This window comes from Rhizoctonia solani, chromosome 9 (genome assembly GCF_016906535.1).
Source record: "Rhizoctonia solani chromosome 9, complete sequence".
Taxonomy (NCBI): Eukaryota; Fungi; Basidiomycota; class Agaricomycetes; order Cantharellales; family Ceratobasidiaceae; genus Rhizoctonia; species Rhizoctonia solani.
In genome coordinates this window covers 300,372-318,412 of record NC_057378.1, presented here as the reverse complement: position 1 = coordinate 318,412, position 18,041 = coordinate 300,372, and the positions used below count along the sequence as shown (strand labels likewise).

Below are 18,041 nucleotides of genomic sequence, written 5' to 3'. Positions count from 1 at the left end.
CAGGGGAGAGCAAGTTTTCTTTTAGCACCCGAATCACGCGCCATTTCCAAACTTTTTTCCTCCGCTAGTATATATGTGACTTGGTTGGTGAAAAGGCTGCCTTGACAACAAGTTGTAACACACTCAATATTGGTCTTCAGAGTAAAGACAGGCAGAGTGGGTTGGAATCTAGGACCTTATTAGTTGCCCGGGTTTGATACATGTGTGAACAAAATAAGCCAAGTGAACGTATATAGTTGGCAACCAGTCTCAGCGAAACATAAAAGAAGAATGTAACGGTTCGGGGTGACGGTGTATTGTAAGGGTAACGCATACACTCGGGCTAAACCTACGATGATCGCGTAGCCCTTGCACGGGGCCAGTTATCAGCGCTTCAGTCCACGTGACAGCTGTCAGGGTATGGGCAAATCGGCATACGTCCTATTCTTCACGCCCCGCACGAATAGCCCAAAAGCATGGCGGACACAACCTCCAATCCCTTCGTAATGCTTTTGCGCGAGTCACTCGCACGTGCCAAGAGTAAATTCAAGAGACGACTGCAACTTGGAAAGGAACACACAGGGCCCACTCCCTCCCCCACGAAAGTCCAGCGGCTTGGTCAAGCTGACTTAGACGCTTGGCCTCTGATCAAAGCTTCGATTACCGCCCTTGAGTCTGGGGCCGACTGGTTCGGACCACTGAAAGCAGCTATCGGACCACTGGTCGAGTGCGTCGAAATCTACGAGGTGTGACCATCGATTATATGTCTCGTCTCTTACTTATCATGCGACAGCGCGAGTGGGGCATGCGCAAAGAACAGCACGAGCTAAGGAAGAAGCTGGATAGAATAATGCAAGACCTGACAGAGCTCAAAAGATGTTCGGCCGAGTTCGCAATGACTGGTAGCATTCAGCGTATCATTGAGTACGTCGTAGCCTGGCGATAGACTGAAGGCGAAGCTGACGAGACTTGCAGCGACATCCAAGAAGAGGCCGAAATGATCAACGAGGCCAACCAGAAGGCGATATCAGCAGGAAGACGACTGAAGAGCATGATCGAAGGAACAGAGTATATACTCGAGTGTTATAGCCGCATTGATGAGCACCTACAACGATTGGCGGTAAGCGTGAGCCGACTCGTGACGATTGATCTCAACTGTACCCAACAGCTCAACGTCAACATCAACATGATAAACGCTGTCAGCCAAGAAGCGAAGGTGAGGTGGATCGCAAGATCATGATACCCATGCTCAGGCCTGTCATAGGAGTTACGTCTGGCCAAGGTTCTGTCCGCCGAGTCAGCCTTTTACGACTCCGGAGGCGTCAAGCGAGGCCGCTGCGCACCCGAAACCCGCAAGCCACAGATCGATCTGCTACTGCAATGGGCATCGAACCCTGACTCCGGTAGAACATGCTGGATGAATGGAATGGCCGGCACAGGCAAGACAACCATCGCATACACCGTGTGCGAAAGGCTGGGCAGTCAGCTCGGGGCCAGCTTCTTCTGCTCGCGCACGATCTCAGAGTGTCGACAAGTCAATTCAATCATACCATGTATCGCCTACCAGCTCGCACGATTCTCCGCTCCGTTCGGTCGCGCCCTTGACAGCGTGCTCAAGGCGGACCCTGACGTGCATCGTCGAAACCTCAAGCAGCAGTACGAGAAGCTGATATGCGAACCATTGGCGAAAGAGATAAAATCGATGCCGCCGGACGTGATCGTTGTGATCGATGCGTTGGACGAATGCGAGGACCCGGAAAGCGTCGAGCAAATTCTCGACCTACTGCTGTCACCAGACTACAAGCTTCCGATTCGCTACCTTGTCTCGAGCCGGCCCGAAAAAGAGATCTGCGCACGGATGGCCGCCAGGACCGACGGATGTGAAGATACGCCGCTGGTGCTGCACGACCTGGAGTCCGAAGCTGTCAAGGCCGATATTGCAGTATATATGCGAGGGGAACTCAAGAACGTTCCGCTGTCAGAAGACCAGTGGTCCGGGATCCTCGAACAATGCGGAGTACTATTTATCTACGCCTCGACTACATGCCGCTTCATCCTCCAGGGTCACAGATTGGATACGCTCGACGAGGTAGTCTCGGCAATTATCGAGTCTTCGTTCAAGCCAGCAAGGGGTGGGAACCCAATCGACAGTCTATACCTAACAATCCTACGATCTGCGTTCGGACAGGTTGACATGAGCGAAGCGGACGGACGAAGAATGAGAGACCTTCTGGAAACAGTCGTATGCGCCGTGGAACCAATGAAGCTGGAAACGATCGCAAGCATGCTCGAACTGAGAAGCGTCAAGCATGTGCACTCTCTGCTGCAGCCGTTACGCTCTATACTGAACATTGCGAAAGGAACTGGGAAAGTGAGCACTCTGCATGCATCGTTCCCGGACTTTATACTGTCCCATGATCGATCCTCGGATTTCTGGTGCGATCGGCCGGGCCGACATGCCGCGATGGCAGAGGCATGCCTAAGAATAATTGGAGCCGCCGAGCCAAAGGTGAACATATGCGGCCTGCCGTCGTCATATCTGCTGGACACCGAAGTGGAAGACCTTGACGAGCGTGTGCGGCGCGCAATCTCACCTGGGCTGGCTTACGCATGCCAGCACTGGTCAACCCATCTATACCGCGGCGAGCATCGAGAAGCGCTAGTGGATCGTGTGCGCACCTTTTTCTTCTATAATCTGCTACTGTGGATGGAAGTGGTCAACCTACTCAAGAAGATCCGCCACGGTACCGGCATCATTCAGCAAGCGGAAAAGTGGTGCACGGTACGCTACGCATGGCTGTGTTCGGGATGAGATAGACTGACTGTGCTTCAGAAATATACCATACCAGAAGACGTATCAAGAATCGCTCATGACGCCGTGCAGTTCGTATCGGTATACGCCAACCACCCCATATCCGAGAGCACACCACATATATACATCTCTATGCTTCCGTTCTGGCCTCCATCGCGACCGGTTTCGACCGCATACATGCCAAGATCAACCGGACTTGTAAAGCCACAAGGCACGGCGATCAGCCAGCGCACGCTATCGCTGTTGGCCACCTGGAAGGTCTCGGGTTGGCCAGTCAAATCGATGGGCCTATCCGCTGACGGAGCTCGACTGGCAGTCCCCACCGAGAGCAGCATCGATGTGCTCGACACGTCTACCGGCGAAGTCGTTTTTAGTCTCACGAGCCAGCTCGCACAGGGGGTCGACTATATTGCTATGTCCCCCGACGGCACTCAAGTGGCATTCGACGGTACCGGTGATACCCTGCAGCTATGGAACGTGAGCAAAGACCATACCACCACGGAGCTGCTACCAAGTACTGGCTCGGGTATTAACTCTGTCGCATTCTCATCCAATGCATCCCACGTCGCTTGTGGCTTGAAAAATGGAGACATATACATCTGCTCATTGCGCACAGCCGAACCCCCGCTTGGACCACTCGAGGGGCACACTAATCAAGTCAGTTCGGTCACTTTTTCTCCTGACTGCTTGCATCTCGCATCTGGATCACATAACAACACAGTCTGCATCTGGGATGTGCGAACTGGACACTCAATTGGACAGCCTTTCACAGGTCATACAAGATGGGTCACCTCAGTCTCGTACTCGCCTGATGGCTCACGCCTTGTCTCCGCCTCCTGGGACTGTACTATCCGAGTGTGGGACATACGAGCCGCACAGACCGTCCTAGGACCGCTCAAAGCGCATTCCAGCCTGGTTACCTCTGCTACCTTCTCCCCCAACGCCGCTTTCATCGCATCCGCATCATTTGATAACACCATCCGAGTGTATGACGCACTCACCGGCGGCACAGTCCTTGGTCCTCTACAGGCCCACACCGGCTCGGTCAACTGGGTCATATTCTCTCCTGACGGGTCTCGCCTGTTCTCTTGCTCAAACGACGGCACTGTGCGCATATGGAACGTGCAAGATGCAGCCGTGTCAAATGCCCTACCTCCGGCTACAGGTCCTTCCGGGGCAATATACTCCGTCCGGTACTCGCACAGCGGACTTCGAGTCGTGTCTGGCTCATGGGATGGGGCTGTTCATGTGTGGAATGCGGAGACGGGCAAGCTAGTGCTGGGGCCGTTGAGCGGACACGATAAACCTGTTCGGTCTGTTGACTACTCACCAAGTGGCAGATACGTCGCATCTGCTTCATGGGATCGCACCTTGCGAATCTGGGATGCAGACACCGGTCAAGAGGTTCATGGGCCAATGGAAAGCCATGACGAGGACGTGAATTGTGTACGGTTCTCTCCGGACGAATCGACAATCGTGTCTGGGTCGCATAATGGTACAGTTCGACTATGGGATGTCAAGACCGGCCAGTGCATGATGCAGCTACTCAAAGGCGGCTCAGCAATTCTTTCGGTCGGATTCTCTCCCGATGGGCAGCATGTTGTCTCTGGCTCAGGAGATGGAAAGATACGTGTGATAGACCGGTGGACAGGCAACACGGTGGTTGGTCCAGTCCACGGACACAGTGGCATCGTCAGATCAGTCGAGTTCTCGCCAAACGGAATGCAAATCGTCTCGGGGTCGAATGACAAGTCAGTGCGAGTATGGGATGCGCAGACCGGACTGCAGGTTGTGGTTTGTGGCGGGGATCGCGTGTCACATGACTATTACGTGACCTCTGTTGGATTCTCGCCCAATGGTCTCTACATCGTGTCTGGCTCTTGGGATAAGACTGTGTGCGTGTGGGATGCGCAGACGGGGAAGATGCTGCTCGGACCACTGAGGAGACACACCAACGTGGTAGAATGCGTGCAGTTCTCGCCCGACAGCTCACACGTTGTCTCATGTTCTGACGACCGCACTATCCGGTTCTGGGACGTCTCGAGTTGCGCCATGAAGTCGCAGACACAGGAAGAGGCTGGAGGTAAGTGATGCTAGTCGCGTTCTGCTAGTCGCAACTTGCTTAGCTTTTTGTCAGGTGAAAGCCAAACAGCCCACCCTGGCCAGGATCTCACCAAAGCGCTCGACTCTTGGACACTCCACGACGAAGGCTGGGCAGTAGACTCAGAGAATCGGCGGCTGGTATGGGTGCCATCGGATCTCCGCGTCCCGCTTCCCATTCCTCCGAACGACCTCACGATTTCTGACCAAGGAGGTTTGAGGCTGGATTTTGATGGGGCTATGGAGGGAGAAACGTGGACAGGCTGCTTTCGTATTTGAGAGCATGGATACGCTGACCGTTTGTAGCTACAATCATGTCTATCACGTCTATGGTACCCCTCCATGTTACGCTATTTAACACAGCGGTATTTTTCTGTAGTCTGATACTCTAGTATAGTTCAATCCAAGGTTTTTGGAGTGTTTTTCCTATATTGAGCAGCTCGCCATAGGCCTTAGTTCTCTTGAACATAAGCGCAAGAATATTTGAGCCTGCCACGTTTGGTCTTACAAACTCAACCAGCTCAATTATATCAACTGACCGTCTCCGCACACAATGGAATCAATGTACCGACTTAGGGAGCACTATAGAAAACAGAACGGCCAAGTTGCTCCACAATTTGCCCAGGACCAAGCCTTCTGGTTGTTGCGTCCCGTTTAAAAGATTTGCTTCAGAGAATTCGAAACGATAACGCAAAAGCAAAACCTCTTCTAAGAAGGTTTACGTGTATATGTTTTTAGTAGTAGATACAGCCCAAGGAGCGTTTCAGCGTGTGCGATAGACCAAAGAGAGTCGAATGCATATCATTTAGACTAGCTAGGACCCTGGTCTCAGCGCTTAGCGTTTTCCTGGTGAAATCCCTCTCTCCCGTGCCGACTTTCGGTTCATCATTGTTCGAATTCTGTCTTGCCGATTTGACCGTTCAAAACTGCAAGATGAAAATATTACTCCCCTGTGCTCCTACGAATACATATCAAGATCTGGACGTGTTGCACGAGAGGCGACAAACTGTGACTACCGACCGAAACGTGATCAAAGTGTCCAAGCATTTTCTCGTGAATCTCAAAACAGCAATGCCAATTTTATTTCCAGAATGCTTGAGGACCGGGTGATAACACCAATGGATGTACCCAGGCGACCGCTTCGCAGGCTTGCTCAGATAACTGCCCCGTCCCACACACACACACTCTGTATGAGCTTTATACTATTTTTTATTATTATCATACTCTTGACTCACCTGGATGTACTTCTCCGCCCTTATGTCTAATCAGGCATCTTCCATACCACTGCGTGCTGGCGTCAAGATCAGCTAGAGAGAAGATCCGCGCTATAGCAATCAGTATGGATGACCTTGGAAGGTCCTACGATATAACGACGTAGAGCCTTGTTGTCACAGAAAAGTGTTGTATTTCAAGCAGCAGTACACGAACAGAGTCTCAAATAATTGTAACTTCGAAAGCACCCAGAGAGGTTAAGCGGACCGAGAATGGTTGGCCAATAGTAGGAAAATGAGTAGTGCGCGAGTGACCCTTATGCCATCTGACAACAGTTCATTGTAATCGTACCTAGGAAATGACTTTGTCACGTTAAACGCGCTTCCCCAGAGTGAAGCTATGCCAATCTGAGCTTATAACTCGGGGAGTATGATTCTGACTAAGCTGGTTTACCTTCAACCCGCCAACAAGACCGTAGTCCATCCAGCAGCTCATACACAATGAAAAGCTTTAACGAATACATGTACATCAGCTCCACCCTTCACGACGGCTATTATATTTTACCTGATTGAAGCAACAGTAGTGAAAGGCTAGAAGCACGAATGTTACGATTCTAAACAATACTGGTCACTCTCATATTATGTACAAGGACTGAGTTTCACTAGCCCTTTGTTGAAGTTTGTCGTCGTGGTTTGGTTAGACTTGGCTGTATTAGATGGAATCTGTTATGATCTCTTAGATTGAGCGTCAGGGAACCAATCACCGGCCGAGTGATTTATCGACACTTTGATGAACCCAGGGAAAGCATGGTATTGAGCATACATCGTAGCATAAATGATACACGTTCTTGATAGCAGAATCTATTGCCCACTCATAACCGATCGATCAAGCTTCGACCACCACATGAGCCTCTAGTGTGATCGGGGCCATTAAATTTACCACACCAGTCTCCTTAACCTGGAGAGCTTCGTTGCCAAAGTAGCCTTAACAAAGGTATAAATGTCAGAGAATTCCGAGCACAGAACGATAGGAAATTTGACTTCAACTTACGAGGGGTCAAAAAGGTCCACTCGATGAAGCCTTGAACACAATACTCAATACCTTTGAGGTATTGAGCAACTTGTTCGTCCAGTCCAGGCCCGAAGGAAGGCAGTTGTGCTTTGGCAGCGACATAGTCGTCAAGACGTTGTCGTGTAAGTTTATTCACAAACTCTATTGCACCATTGAGGTCGAGCTTTTTGTGCTCCATAGCCACGCATACAAAGTTGTGTGTATCCCCCCGAGCAAACTCAATCTGCACAGCAACGATCAATTGTCTGTACTTCATATTGCTGTGGTATAAATTGACCACTCACTGGGAAAGAGTAGATGTCGTTAGCCCAAGTCAGGATGTCATTTCCAGCATCCGCAAGCTCTTTCACAACTGGGTGGTTGACAACCTCATCAGGTAGGTCCATGCAGAGGGAGTACTCAAGCACAGCTATGAACACAATGTCGGTTAAGAACATACACCTTTCCGTTGACTGGAATCAATCTCACCCCATGCAATCTTCATTGCCGAAGTGTCTCGGCGAAGCTGGATGTACTCATCGATGCTAGGCGTTCTATCATCTGAACGATTAACCTTCTGCTGATAGACGGCCTTGGTGTAGAAGTCTACTGCGTCAATAAAGTGTCGAATTGTCGCTTCGCTCCCATCTTCACGCATGCGGTTAAAGTAGCTGTATGCACCGTGTATTTAGCTTTTAAGCACCCAAACTTTCTATGTTTAGTTATTACCTATGGAGCATTGCCGCAACCTTGAATTTTGGTGGTGGAGAGGTGGGATCACGAAGGACCTTCATAGTGACATCAACGGCACGCTTCATTCCCTGTACACTATCCAGTCCTCCAGCATCAGTCAAATCGTCAAACTGAATACAATGTTAGCCGGTTCAGAGTGAAGGTTAATCCCATCGGCTTACAGAGAACAACCAAAGGACAAAGTCCATGGTAACGCGGAGGTGAGCAAAGTCGCATTCAGGATAACAAAGCGCAGTCATATGACCGAAGCCGGCTTCGAAGAACTTCTGGAGTTTAGTCTCATTATGGATGCCTGCAATACTGACATCAGACCGGAAAAGACACCGACACACGAATACATACCAAAAGTAGCAAACCACTCGTAAGACTCAGCCTCAGCCTCGCGATGATGGGGGTTCGTTTTGAGGCCGAAGACCCGACTAGTGTATTCCAACACATTAGGCAAATAAATTTGAGAGGGCAAAGTAGCTGATTTGATGAGTTGGGGAGTGGGCAATTGAGACATAGCGAAGTACGAAAGTTTGTCAAGCTGAAATACACTGGAAAGGTAGGAAACTTGTGCTACGGTACCGCTCTGGTTCATTGGGTCTTTTATACAAATTTCCCTCGGGGTACTTGACGCCTGTATTGTAATAATTCGCCCATAAGTTGAGATTCGTTGTATGTGTGAAGAGCACGACCCGATCTATGCGCTCTTCATTCCCACAAGCGCTATGTCGCTTTGGCAGGCATGAAACCGCTTGAAGGGGTATCCCGGCTACTCCTATATGATTCTAAATCAGGGAGTATTTGTAAGCATATTGCGCGTCTGCGCTGAAGTCAATGAACGAGTACCGGATCTCATGTTATCCTGCATCCGCATAGTTGTATCACATAATATCAGGGGACAACCATCCATCGTATAATTATCTGCATACTCTACCCTACGTTACTGGTTTTCCTCCCGAGTGTAGAGGGAGAGGCCGTATAACCTGCCCTCGTACCACGTCATCCGTCAGTAATTACACGGGGCCGTGAACCGTATCATGATAACAACGGTGGGTATGACGTGTTGGAGAAAATAGGAAGCGACAATCGCTTTAGCGCCAAGAGCAGAAGAGCGATCAAATCAAGAGCCGCACGGTTCAGACCCTATGTCATGCTCGAAATTTTGCTACATTTCACGCTCTTCCACGTGTCTGAGAAATATGCAGTGATATAATTGACACAGCCCAGTTGGGCCACGCCACAGGTTCTGGAGCCAATCACAGTCCTCGAGATCACAAAGATGAAGATATCCAAAATTATGCAATGGACAGCGCAATGCGTGCCAGGCTTACATTGTATTGTAAATCTTGATTGTTTTAAACCATGGCACGCTATAGAGGATAATCCCTAAGGCCATGCGGTTGAATATCCTATCTGCATCACGTCTTATTCTGGAATGGCTATTTCATAGTTTCTGCCCTGACAAGCGCATACAATGTAAATAAATTGGGTTATCAATAGCCTGTAACTTAAATCTAAGTAGATAAGCTGTCAACCAGCACTGAGACCAGCGGTAATTACAAGATAGTGACGGGCCTAGAATCTGACCACCCAAGGAACTCGAGGGTGATCACCATAGTTTCCACAAATGTTCTTCAAACTCTATTGGGGTATAGCTCGCACCGACGAGCTCAAAGATCGGTGTAGTGGAGGAGATCCAGTTGACCAGGGAGTCCCCCCCCCCCTTTAAGGTGACGCGATTCGCAGGTAACTCCATTCCCTGCCGAGCTCAACTGGCCACCAAGTACCATTCGCTGAAGTGAACCCGTGTGACTAGCCACTATATTCTTCAGTCCTTCCCGATCGAAGATCTTCGCTCTGGTTAAGTGGAGGTTTTTAAGGAGGGGAAATGAAGGGGCACGAGAAATCGATTGATACTCATAGTGCTGAGTTAAAGTCTCATAAAATCTTTCATTAATCGTCCAGCCATTGATATATAGAGTATTTAGAGTGGGCATAGACTCGATCAATCTCTTCAATAATGGCATTGGCATCCAGGTTCCATGTTCGTGCCCATCAATTAGACAGGTGTTCACGTGAACAGACCCAAGTAGTTCGTATAAATCGTTGAAGCAGTGACCTGCCAGATCGTTTTCGGAGTTCTGACATTTCCATGAGATAAAAAGGCTTCGTTTGTGTGAGCGGAATGTGATAGATAGTAGTATGAGTTTCAGTGTGCGGAAATGGAGGTCCTGAAGTAGAAGAAATTGAAGATTTGGCACTGATATCGACTAGTTGATTCCCTCGCTTGTAATGAACTCTGGGTCCTCGGGAACCGTTTCAATCGAAATAAGTTTCAAGCTGAGTAAATTGGTTGCTTCGAAAATGTGAAATAATGTAGACTCATAGCATAGTACTCCCTCAAGGTGGAGTTCAGTAAGCCGTTGGGAGAAAGTGATGCCGCGCCAATCAATATCAACATTGCTAAGCCTCATTACAGAGAGGCTTTCGACAAGTTTTCGGAACAAGCTCCCCTGGGGAGAGTCCGGAGAGAAGGCACAGATCACCGATGGATCTTTTGGTAAGCGAAGTCTGTTATGGATTAAACAAGCGGATAGCTGGGAAAAAGCCAGTGACCTGATTGAGCTCGAGGCCAAGATGTTTCTATAATACTGGGAAAAGAGTAAGAAAATCGAGCAAGAATATTAAACGTGCGCAACCGAGGAGCATGTTTTTTCAAAAGAGCGCGATCTACCACATTTTTATGGAGATTTAAGCTTGCGGCAAAGTAATTCCCGGTTCCAGCACGACTGAGGCTGAGGCCCATAGCCTGTTTAAATCGAATGAAGCGGGTTTGAGATTCGAAAAGGGGAATAATATTCCAAAACACTCCCCGAGAGGTTACCACGTTCTTCCATACAGAGCAGACACTACGGAGCTTATGCGATGCGCGGTAGATACTGGCGACGCTATTCTTCATAGGTGAAATAGCATCACCCTCCAGATCCAAATTACAATTAGATCGGTGGATAGAAAAGAAAAAATGACATTCATGAAGATTTCAGAAAGAACGTCTTCAAGAAGGCGAAATATAGGTGAGGATATCCTGTTTCGTATGCGAGCCAGAGCCAGGTGAGTTTGAGCAAACTGTGGGTCTAGGACCGTGCGGAATGACTCGAGCACATTGAATATGCGCTCTTCCACATTGGCTGGGGTACAATCAAGTATGGGGTGTGTTTCGAGGGACTTGGTAAGGTGCATATAGTTTTTAACTGCGGTCTCCAGAGAGGTTTTCGCTTCTTCCCATCGACTTATGGCCGGATACTTACATTCAGATAATCGTGAGCCCGGCTTAATGCATATATTTGATCAAGCTCGCCTCGGTTGATGTTGAATTGGGTTCACACATTACGATAAGTTCAAGGCAGTCGTGAAAAGTTGAGGCTGATGTACTATTTGTAGAAATACGAATTCGATTTCGTGTAAAAGTAGATTATAATACAAGTAATGACTGAGTAAATACAAGAGTAGGATGATATGAGTATTCGGGGCTTGAATAAGGCCCTTTTATACTTTACAGATATGACTCACGCGTACTGCGCATACACTGGGTGAGTCACCCACTTGACTCGATTACAGAACATTCTACTTCATTCTATTACATTCTACATTTTTCTACACTATTTGCTGAACATAAGTGTCATGGGCACATTTAGCATTCTGCATAATCTACACATGTTGTTGGCGCTCAAGTGTGTGAACTTTACATGTAATAATCGCTCATTAATTGCTCCCAAAATTGGATTATATCCATCGCTCACGATTACCCAGCATGGCTTACAGAGGATAATGACTATCACAGTCACTGGCACGAGTACGCCCTAGTGCTTTCATAAATGAGGTAAAGTTGATGTTATTTAGGGATATAGTGCGCATTCAAGCCCAGGTCAATTAACTTGGCTAAGTAATTTCTCAAGCGTCGCGGTTGACAGTCACTTTGAATAGCGTGTGCTTCAGAGTGATATTCGTCGGATTAGGAGCTCATAGGGTAAGAAGCCCCAAACCGGACGGGAGGATTACACAAAGTGGCACTGAAAATTACCCTTGTTTGAACCAGATGAAAATCGTAGTAATTGATAATAAGTGCTTGGTATTCCTCGAAGTTACTGTCAGCAATTGGATCTAGCGAGAGTTCGTGATAAATCTCATTTATAAGGTCATTTCAGATCTACATTGACACTCTACTTCAACTTTGAAAACATTTCAATGCTACCCTGTAACACGGCAATCTCTGCATCAAGTGTAGCCAACTACGAATCCATTGTCAGTGCTAGAACACTTTAAGATATCAGAATTCGTACCTTTTCCGCATTAGATTCGCGAACGTTCTCGGGCAAGTTCTTCTCATAGTCCGGTTGCTCCTGCAGTTTACGAATCTTGTCTGCGCTCATTTGGGCTAAACCCAACTTCTTTTCAAGCTTGGATACTTCAGCATCTAGATCTACCATACCCTGTTACCATTTCACATCAGTGACTTGACCAAGTAGATGAGAGTATAATAACGCACCTTGACGAGGAGGTGAACGGTGAGGGTGGGACTGAGAACAACACTTCCACATCCTTCGGGTACATCCGATGTAACAGTCGCCGATTTGCATCCCTTGATCAAGGATGATATCGTTGGTGTTTGTGTGGTGATCATAGCAGCCTCTTCCGCCGAGGTCGAGGAAATAAAACTATACCCAACGTTAGTAAATTTCTGGGGAGAACAAGCACAACCAAACCTTGAATGTTCGACTGAACGTTATATTGAGCTGCCAAGGACCTGCTCTGCTTGATGATACCAAACACTTTATCAAAGTCCTTGTCCGCTGCAGCGTTCTCAAAGGCCGAATCCTAATCATGACCGCTGTCAGCGGGCAGATACCTCTTGAAATTTAAAGCCGTACCTTGACCGGATAGCTCGAAACCATAATCGACTTGGTCGCGTCACCCGGTCGGCGAGGAAGGCGCTGCCAGAGTTCTTCGGTCACGAACGGCATGAACGGATGCAAGAGCCTTAGTCCCAGGTCCAGGCAGGTGTACAGTGTATTTTGAGCAGAATTCTTGACAGCATCCGAGGCCGATTCATCGGTCATAGGTTTCATCGCTTCCTGTGTGGGGCATAAGCATAACACAAAATAATCCCCAAATATTAAGAGCGACTCACAATGAAGACGTCACAGAGTTCATACAGCCAAAAGTTATAAACCGCCGTCGTGGCAGTCATGAAATTCCTCTCCTCGAGCGCTTTGTTCGTGTCGACAGCCGCCACATCCAGCTTGTGCAGGATCCATTTTTCGACGATGGTTTCTTGCCCAGTTGGCTTTTTTAAAAAATGTCAGCTGAAGCGGATGAAATTACAAGGCGTTGAATACCTTGGCAGACGATTCGGGTACAAACCCTTCATCCAACTTGAGCATGGCAAACTTGGTCGCATTCCACAATTTATTGCAAAACTTTCGATACCCCTCGACTCGGAGAATCTCCAGATTAATATCCCTTCCTATAGTCAAATTCATTTAATCTCATTGTTGGCAACACAGAAACTCCCGACCTACCTCCAGACGTATATGCGCACAACGCAAACCTCAACGCATCCGTTCCGCACTGCGGGATACCCTTGGGGAAATCTTCTTCTGCCCAGCCATGGCCTTTACAATCTCCCGCTCGTCAAAGTTTCCTTCTTTCAGTTTCTCCTGGAGCCGATCGAGCGTGATGCCCTCGATAACGTCCACCGGGTCGATCACGTTTCCAAGCGATTTGGACATTTTGCGACCGTGCGCGTCTCGGACCATGGCGTGACAAAAGACCTCCTTGAATGGCATTTGGCCTGTGAGTTTGATTCCGAGGAGAACCATACGGGCGACCCAGAAAAAGAGAATGTCCCAGCCGGTTTCGAGTATCGAGGCCGGGTAAAAGTTCTTCATATCTTCGGTCTATGGTACACCCTATCAGTCAAGGTAGATAAAAACAGCAAAATGAGAATATCACCTCTTTTGGCCATCCTAAAATGGAGAATGGCCAAAGACCAGACGAGAACCAGGTATCTAGCACATCTTCGTCTTGGTGCAGCGTAAACTTGGCACTCCCAGCAATTTTCTGCGCCCTCTCCAAAGCCTCTTCCTCGGTCCTGCCAACAACCCACCATTTTCCATCATTTTTCTGTTCGAGTCAGTACATGCCGAGTCGTATGGCTCGAGAAACGTACGTCTTGGTCCTTCCCTTCGATATCGATAAAATATGCGGGACAACGGTGACCCCACCAGAGTTGACGAGAAATACACCAGTCTTGGATGTTTTCGAGCCAGCGGTACCATTCGGCCTCGGATGTCTTGGGGGTAATGGCCAGTTCACCAGCTCGCGTGCGCTAAAGGGTGGTGCATATATATGATGAAATGAACGTATAAGTGGAGTCGGCGCTTACCTTGATGGCCTCTTCGGCGAGAGGCTTGCAGTTGACCCACCACTGAGGCTTCATGACCGGTTCAATAATGTCGCCAGATTTACTATATGCATATTTGAGAACGCTTCGGCTGCTAGTGCCAGCGGAACTTACGCGCAGATGGGAATTTGCATAGGGTTGTCCTTTTGCTCGACGTACAAACCTAGCTCTTTAAGAGCATCAACGACTGCACGACGGGCATGGAATCGTTTCATTCCCTATGAAAAGTTTCAGCACCCAAAGCAATAAGAGACTTTCGAAACACACCTTGAAGCGTTCGCCCGCGTTCTCGTTCAGAGTTCCATCGTCGTTCAAAATATTAATAAACTCGAGATTGTGCCTCGTTCCGACTTCGTAATCGTTAGGGTCGTGAGCGGGGTGATCTTGACAGCACCAGTTCCAAACTCCATATTGACGATGATCGAATCAGTTACGATTGGCATTCGACGGTTGGGGAGGAACGGATGGGAGACGAATTTGCCGTGTAAATGCTAGAGAACTATTAGACGAACCAATGAATATCCAAGACAGACACGGACCTTGTAACGAGGATCATCCGGATGGACAGCCACAGCCGTATCACCGAGCATGGTCTCCGGTCGAGTAGTCGCAATCACGATCTTCTCATCTGAACCTTCGATCGGATAGGCAAAGCTGGTGATGACACCAAACTCGAATCGTTCCTTCTCGTCGTAGCCGGGAACGTTGAGTAGTGTTCGGCCTTTGAGCTCCTTTTGCTCGACTTCGAGGTTGGACAGGGTCGTGTTCAGTTTGACACACCAGTTCACGAGGCGGTTGGCGCGATAGATGATACCATCCTCGTGTAGTCTGCAGAAAGTCTCGGATACAGCCCTTGATAGGTTCTAATATCTTATTAATGAGTGGTGGAAGGGCAAAGTATATGCAAGCACACCTCATCCATGGTGAATGCAACGCGAGTCCAATCATAGCTTCCACCCAGTCGCTCCATCTGCTTCGTAATACGACCCTGATAGTCATGTTTCCAGTCCCACACCGTCTCAAGGAACTTTTCTCGTCCCAAGTCATGCCTCGTCTTGCCGCTAGCTTTGTATAATCGCTTCTCGACGACTGATTGAGTAGAGATACCGGCGTGGTCATATCCGGGTACGAATAAAGTGGTTCGGCCCAACATACGATTCCTGACATACAGATAAGAGCGAGTCATAACGTAAGTATTAGGTGTTGACTTACCATCGCACAAGGGAATCTTGGATAGCGACGGTCAATCCATGACCAATGTGGAGACTACCAGTCACGTTGGGTGGAGGGCAAGGAAGAACGAATTGTCCGGTAGATGTAGAACGACCATCGGGTCCCATTTGTGGCTTAAAGAACCCCTCCTTATTCCACCAATCGTACCAAGCTGACTCGACTGCAATAGGGTTGTAGCCAGCTGCCATTGGCTGCGAAAGATCTGATCTCGTTGAACAAGAGTTAATAAGGAAACGGGGAGCATCATACCCTTCTTCTCTCCAGGAGGGGTATTGTTAACAAACGCAGGCTCCTCGGGTTTGGGCTCTTTCGCGGGTTTCTTCTTCTCGTTATTTGCAGCAGCGGCAGGGGCTGGAGTTTTAGCAGTTTTAGCAGCAAATTTAGCAGCCTTTTCTAGTCGCTTTGCCTCTTTCTTGGCTGCAGATAACTTAAATTAATTGAATTCCTGTTCGTGGTTGAATACGCACCAGCAGTCTTCGTCTGGGCAGCACCCTCGCCCTCGACATTGGCAGCAACCTTCTCGGGTGGCGGTGCTTCGGGAGGTGCAGACATTCTCAGAAAGTGACTAGTTGCAAGTCTGCGCAGTGGTGGTACGGGTCTGCTGGCACGTCTCAGAGTCACGAGTCTGGAGAGCAGCATCCACTTAGCGAGTCACCCACAACTTTCTCTATAACGTAAGCAATCTAATCTCGACGATCACACCACCCTGTGAACTATACACGTGACTGACGACTCGATATGGCCCAACCACAACAGCAGCAGATTAATGTCGCCGACTTGGACCTTCCCCAGTTGACCGAAGTGAAAAAGCAGTTGGACGAGGTTGGTATAATGGGGTTCCTCGGGGTTATTTTCTCACTCTCCCGAATTAGGAATTAACCCATTTAACCAATTCTTTTGCCCAACTGAAAGCCGCCCAATCCAAATTCCGTGGATGCTTGGAAAACGTTGGCGAGGTCAAGCCGGAAAATGCTTGTAAGTTTGTCTTTGTATTATACTACTACCTATTTCTCACGTTTCGACTGCTTCAAGCAAAAACCCTACTTGTGCCCTTGACCAACTCGCTCTACGTTCCTGGAAAATTAATTAATACCGAGAATGTGATCGTGGATATAGGAACTGGCTACTATGTATCAAAGGCGCGTCTTTGATTTTTCGATACAATTACTCTCCCCACCAATCCATTCGAATAGACACGTCCCGAGGCGACGAAATACTACCAGACAAAAGTCGATTTTATCACTTCGAATCTCGGTACACTCCAAACAACCATCGAGAACAAACAGCAAAACATGAATTATCTCTTGCAGGTTGGTCGTCCTTCAACGAAAGCCCTGTCTTGTACTTATGTGATTTGATTAGGTAATGCAAGCCAAGATGCAAGCGGGCCGACAAGCTCAGACAGCAAACTAGTCAGGTGTCCTATTCTGGGAAGCCTTGGTATTATCCTATACTGGGCTTGGCCGGTATTTATTACGGCTCAAGGCGAAAAGAATATTAGGGACGGCGGTCTAGAACGCATTCATGCCGTCCGAACGAGTTGAGCATATGTATTTACTTATCAGAAATGACAGGTAAATAGCAGTCAAATCATATAAGTATTATCCGTCTCTTCTCAACGGTCACGTTGGGTGCTTCGATATAACAGGTCTCCCCCTATATCAGCTTGCAATTTCACCGATAGTAATTTCGTCGGATCCATCATTTGTTCGTTGCCAATCCATCAGAGAAGAAATAAGCGAAAACCTGTGCTGGTCTGCGCTTACCTTTACTGATATAGAAAACCTAGAATACCCGAGCAAACCTAAAAAACGACCCTGTGGGCAGTGGTACTTAGGGGTCAGCATGATTCATTCTGCCCCATTGATGAAACCTCCAAAAAGAGGGTATGCAATCACGATAGAAAGATATAGAGTAAATGGTGCCATGAGTCTTGGAGTAGTGGGAATATTTACTCTATGCCGGGGCAGCATTCAAGCAATTGCACGCATACATAATGCTGCGTTAAATTGATTTAGATTATGGGCGCGGGGGACCTTGCACGCATAACAATCTCAAAGGCATCGGTCCATTTGTGTGGTCTCTGTTAACAAACTTGGAATGGACTGCTACATAGCCCCACTGTATTGAAGTGGCGATGTGCAAGACATCCCGAGGGAGGTATGGATATATCAGGGTAAGTGGCAACTCACAATTTGAGAGGTGGCAAATGATAGGTCACAAGAGTGAATGCTGCACTGAGGTGCCGACTCAGCTACTGCGCCATGTCTACTAATTCGGACCCGCCCCCTCGTCATGATCGGACTGAAATCACCGAGCTGTCATAGGCGGTCTATCTTCGATCCGAGTAGGGGTCTTCTGAAAGACACATAGATGATCCTTCAAAGTTCCGCAGGCACTTCTGGAGCCCTGTCTCAATATTCCAAGAAACTTGACCAAATTTGATGTATA

General features: G+C 48.3%; 4 protein-coding genes across 4 annotated transcripts; 2 read left to right on the top strand and 2 right to left on the bottom strand.

Annotated features, from left to right (window-relative positions):
• Positions 1 to 455: 455 nt before the first annotated feature.
• RhiXN_07637 (peptidase C14) lies at positions 456 to 5,170 on the top strand (the record flags this gene model as incomplete). Its single annotated transcript, XM_043327453.1, has 7 exons — positions 456 to 725; positions 773 to 903; positions 955 to 1,099; positions 1,148 to 1,195; positions 1,244 to 2,761; positions 2,813 to 4,874; positions 4,929 to 5,170. 7 exons carry the CDS (start codon positions 456 to 458, stop codon positions 5,168 to 5,170), a joined length of 4,416 nt encoding a protein of 1,471 aa, XP_043182838.1.
• Positions 5,171 to 6,988: 1,818 nt separating this feature from the next.
• On the bottom strand, positions 6,989 to 8,411 carry RhiXN_07636 (terpene synthase; the record flags this gene model as incomplete). Its single annotated transcript, XM_043327452.1, has 7 exons — positions 6,989 to 7,086; positions 7,154 to 7,397; positions 7,459 to 7,583; positions 7,643 to 7,824; positions 7,883 to 8,016; positions 8,068 to 8,198; positions 8,249 to 8,411. 7 exons carry the CDS (start codon positions 8,409 to 8,411, stop codon positions 6,989 to 6,991), a joined length of 1,077 nt encoding a protein of 358 aa, XP_043182837.1.
• Positions 8,412 to 12,114: 3,703 nt separating this feature from the next.
• Positions 12,115 to 16,142, bottom strand: RhiXN_07635 (Isoleucyl-tRNA synthetase; the record flags this gene model as incomplete). Its single annotated transcript, XM_043327451.1, has 20 exons — positions 12,115 to 12,183; positions 12,235 to 12,384; positions 12,441 to 12,609; positions 12,672 to 12,769; positions 12,823 to 13,026; positions 13,083 to 13,238; positions 13,291 to 13,418; positions 13,474 to 13,522; positions 13,573 to 13,851; positions 13,907 to 14,077; positions 14,124 to 14,282; positions 14,340 to 14,421; positions 14,472 to 14,575; positions 14,625 to 14,707; positions 14,752 to 14,848; positions 14,897 to 15,220; positions 15,271 to 15,517; positions 15,570 to 15,792; positions 15,840 to 16,007; positions 16,058 to 16,142. The coding sequence occupies 20 exons, from the start codon at positions 16,140 to 16,142 to the stop codon at positions 12,115 to 12,117; spliced, it is 3,045 nt and encodes a 1,014-aa protein (XP_043182836.1).
• A 186-nt stretch (positions 16,143 to 16,328) lies between these two features.
• RhiXN_07634 (Prefoldin subunit) lies at positions 16,329 to 16,741 on the top strand (the record flags this gene model as incomplete). The annotated part of the gene is made up of 3 exons (XM_043327450.1): positions 16,329 to 16,412; positions 16,463 to 16,565; positions 16,623 to 16,741. The coding sequence occupies 3 exons, from the start codon at positions 16,329 to 16,331 to the stop codon at positions 16,739 to 16,741; spliced, it is 306 nt and encodes a 101-aa protein (XP_043182835.1).
• Between the last annotated feature and the right edge of the window lie 1,300 nt (positions 16,742 to 18,041).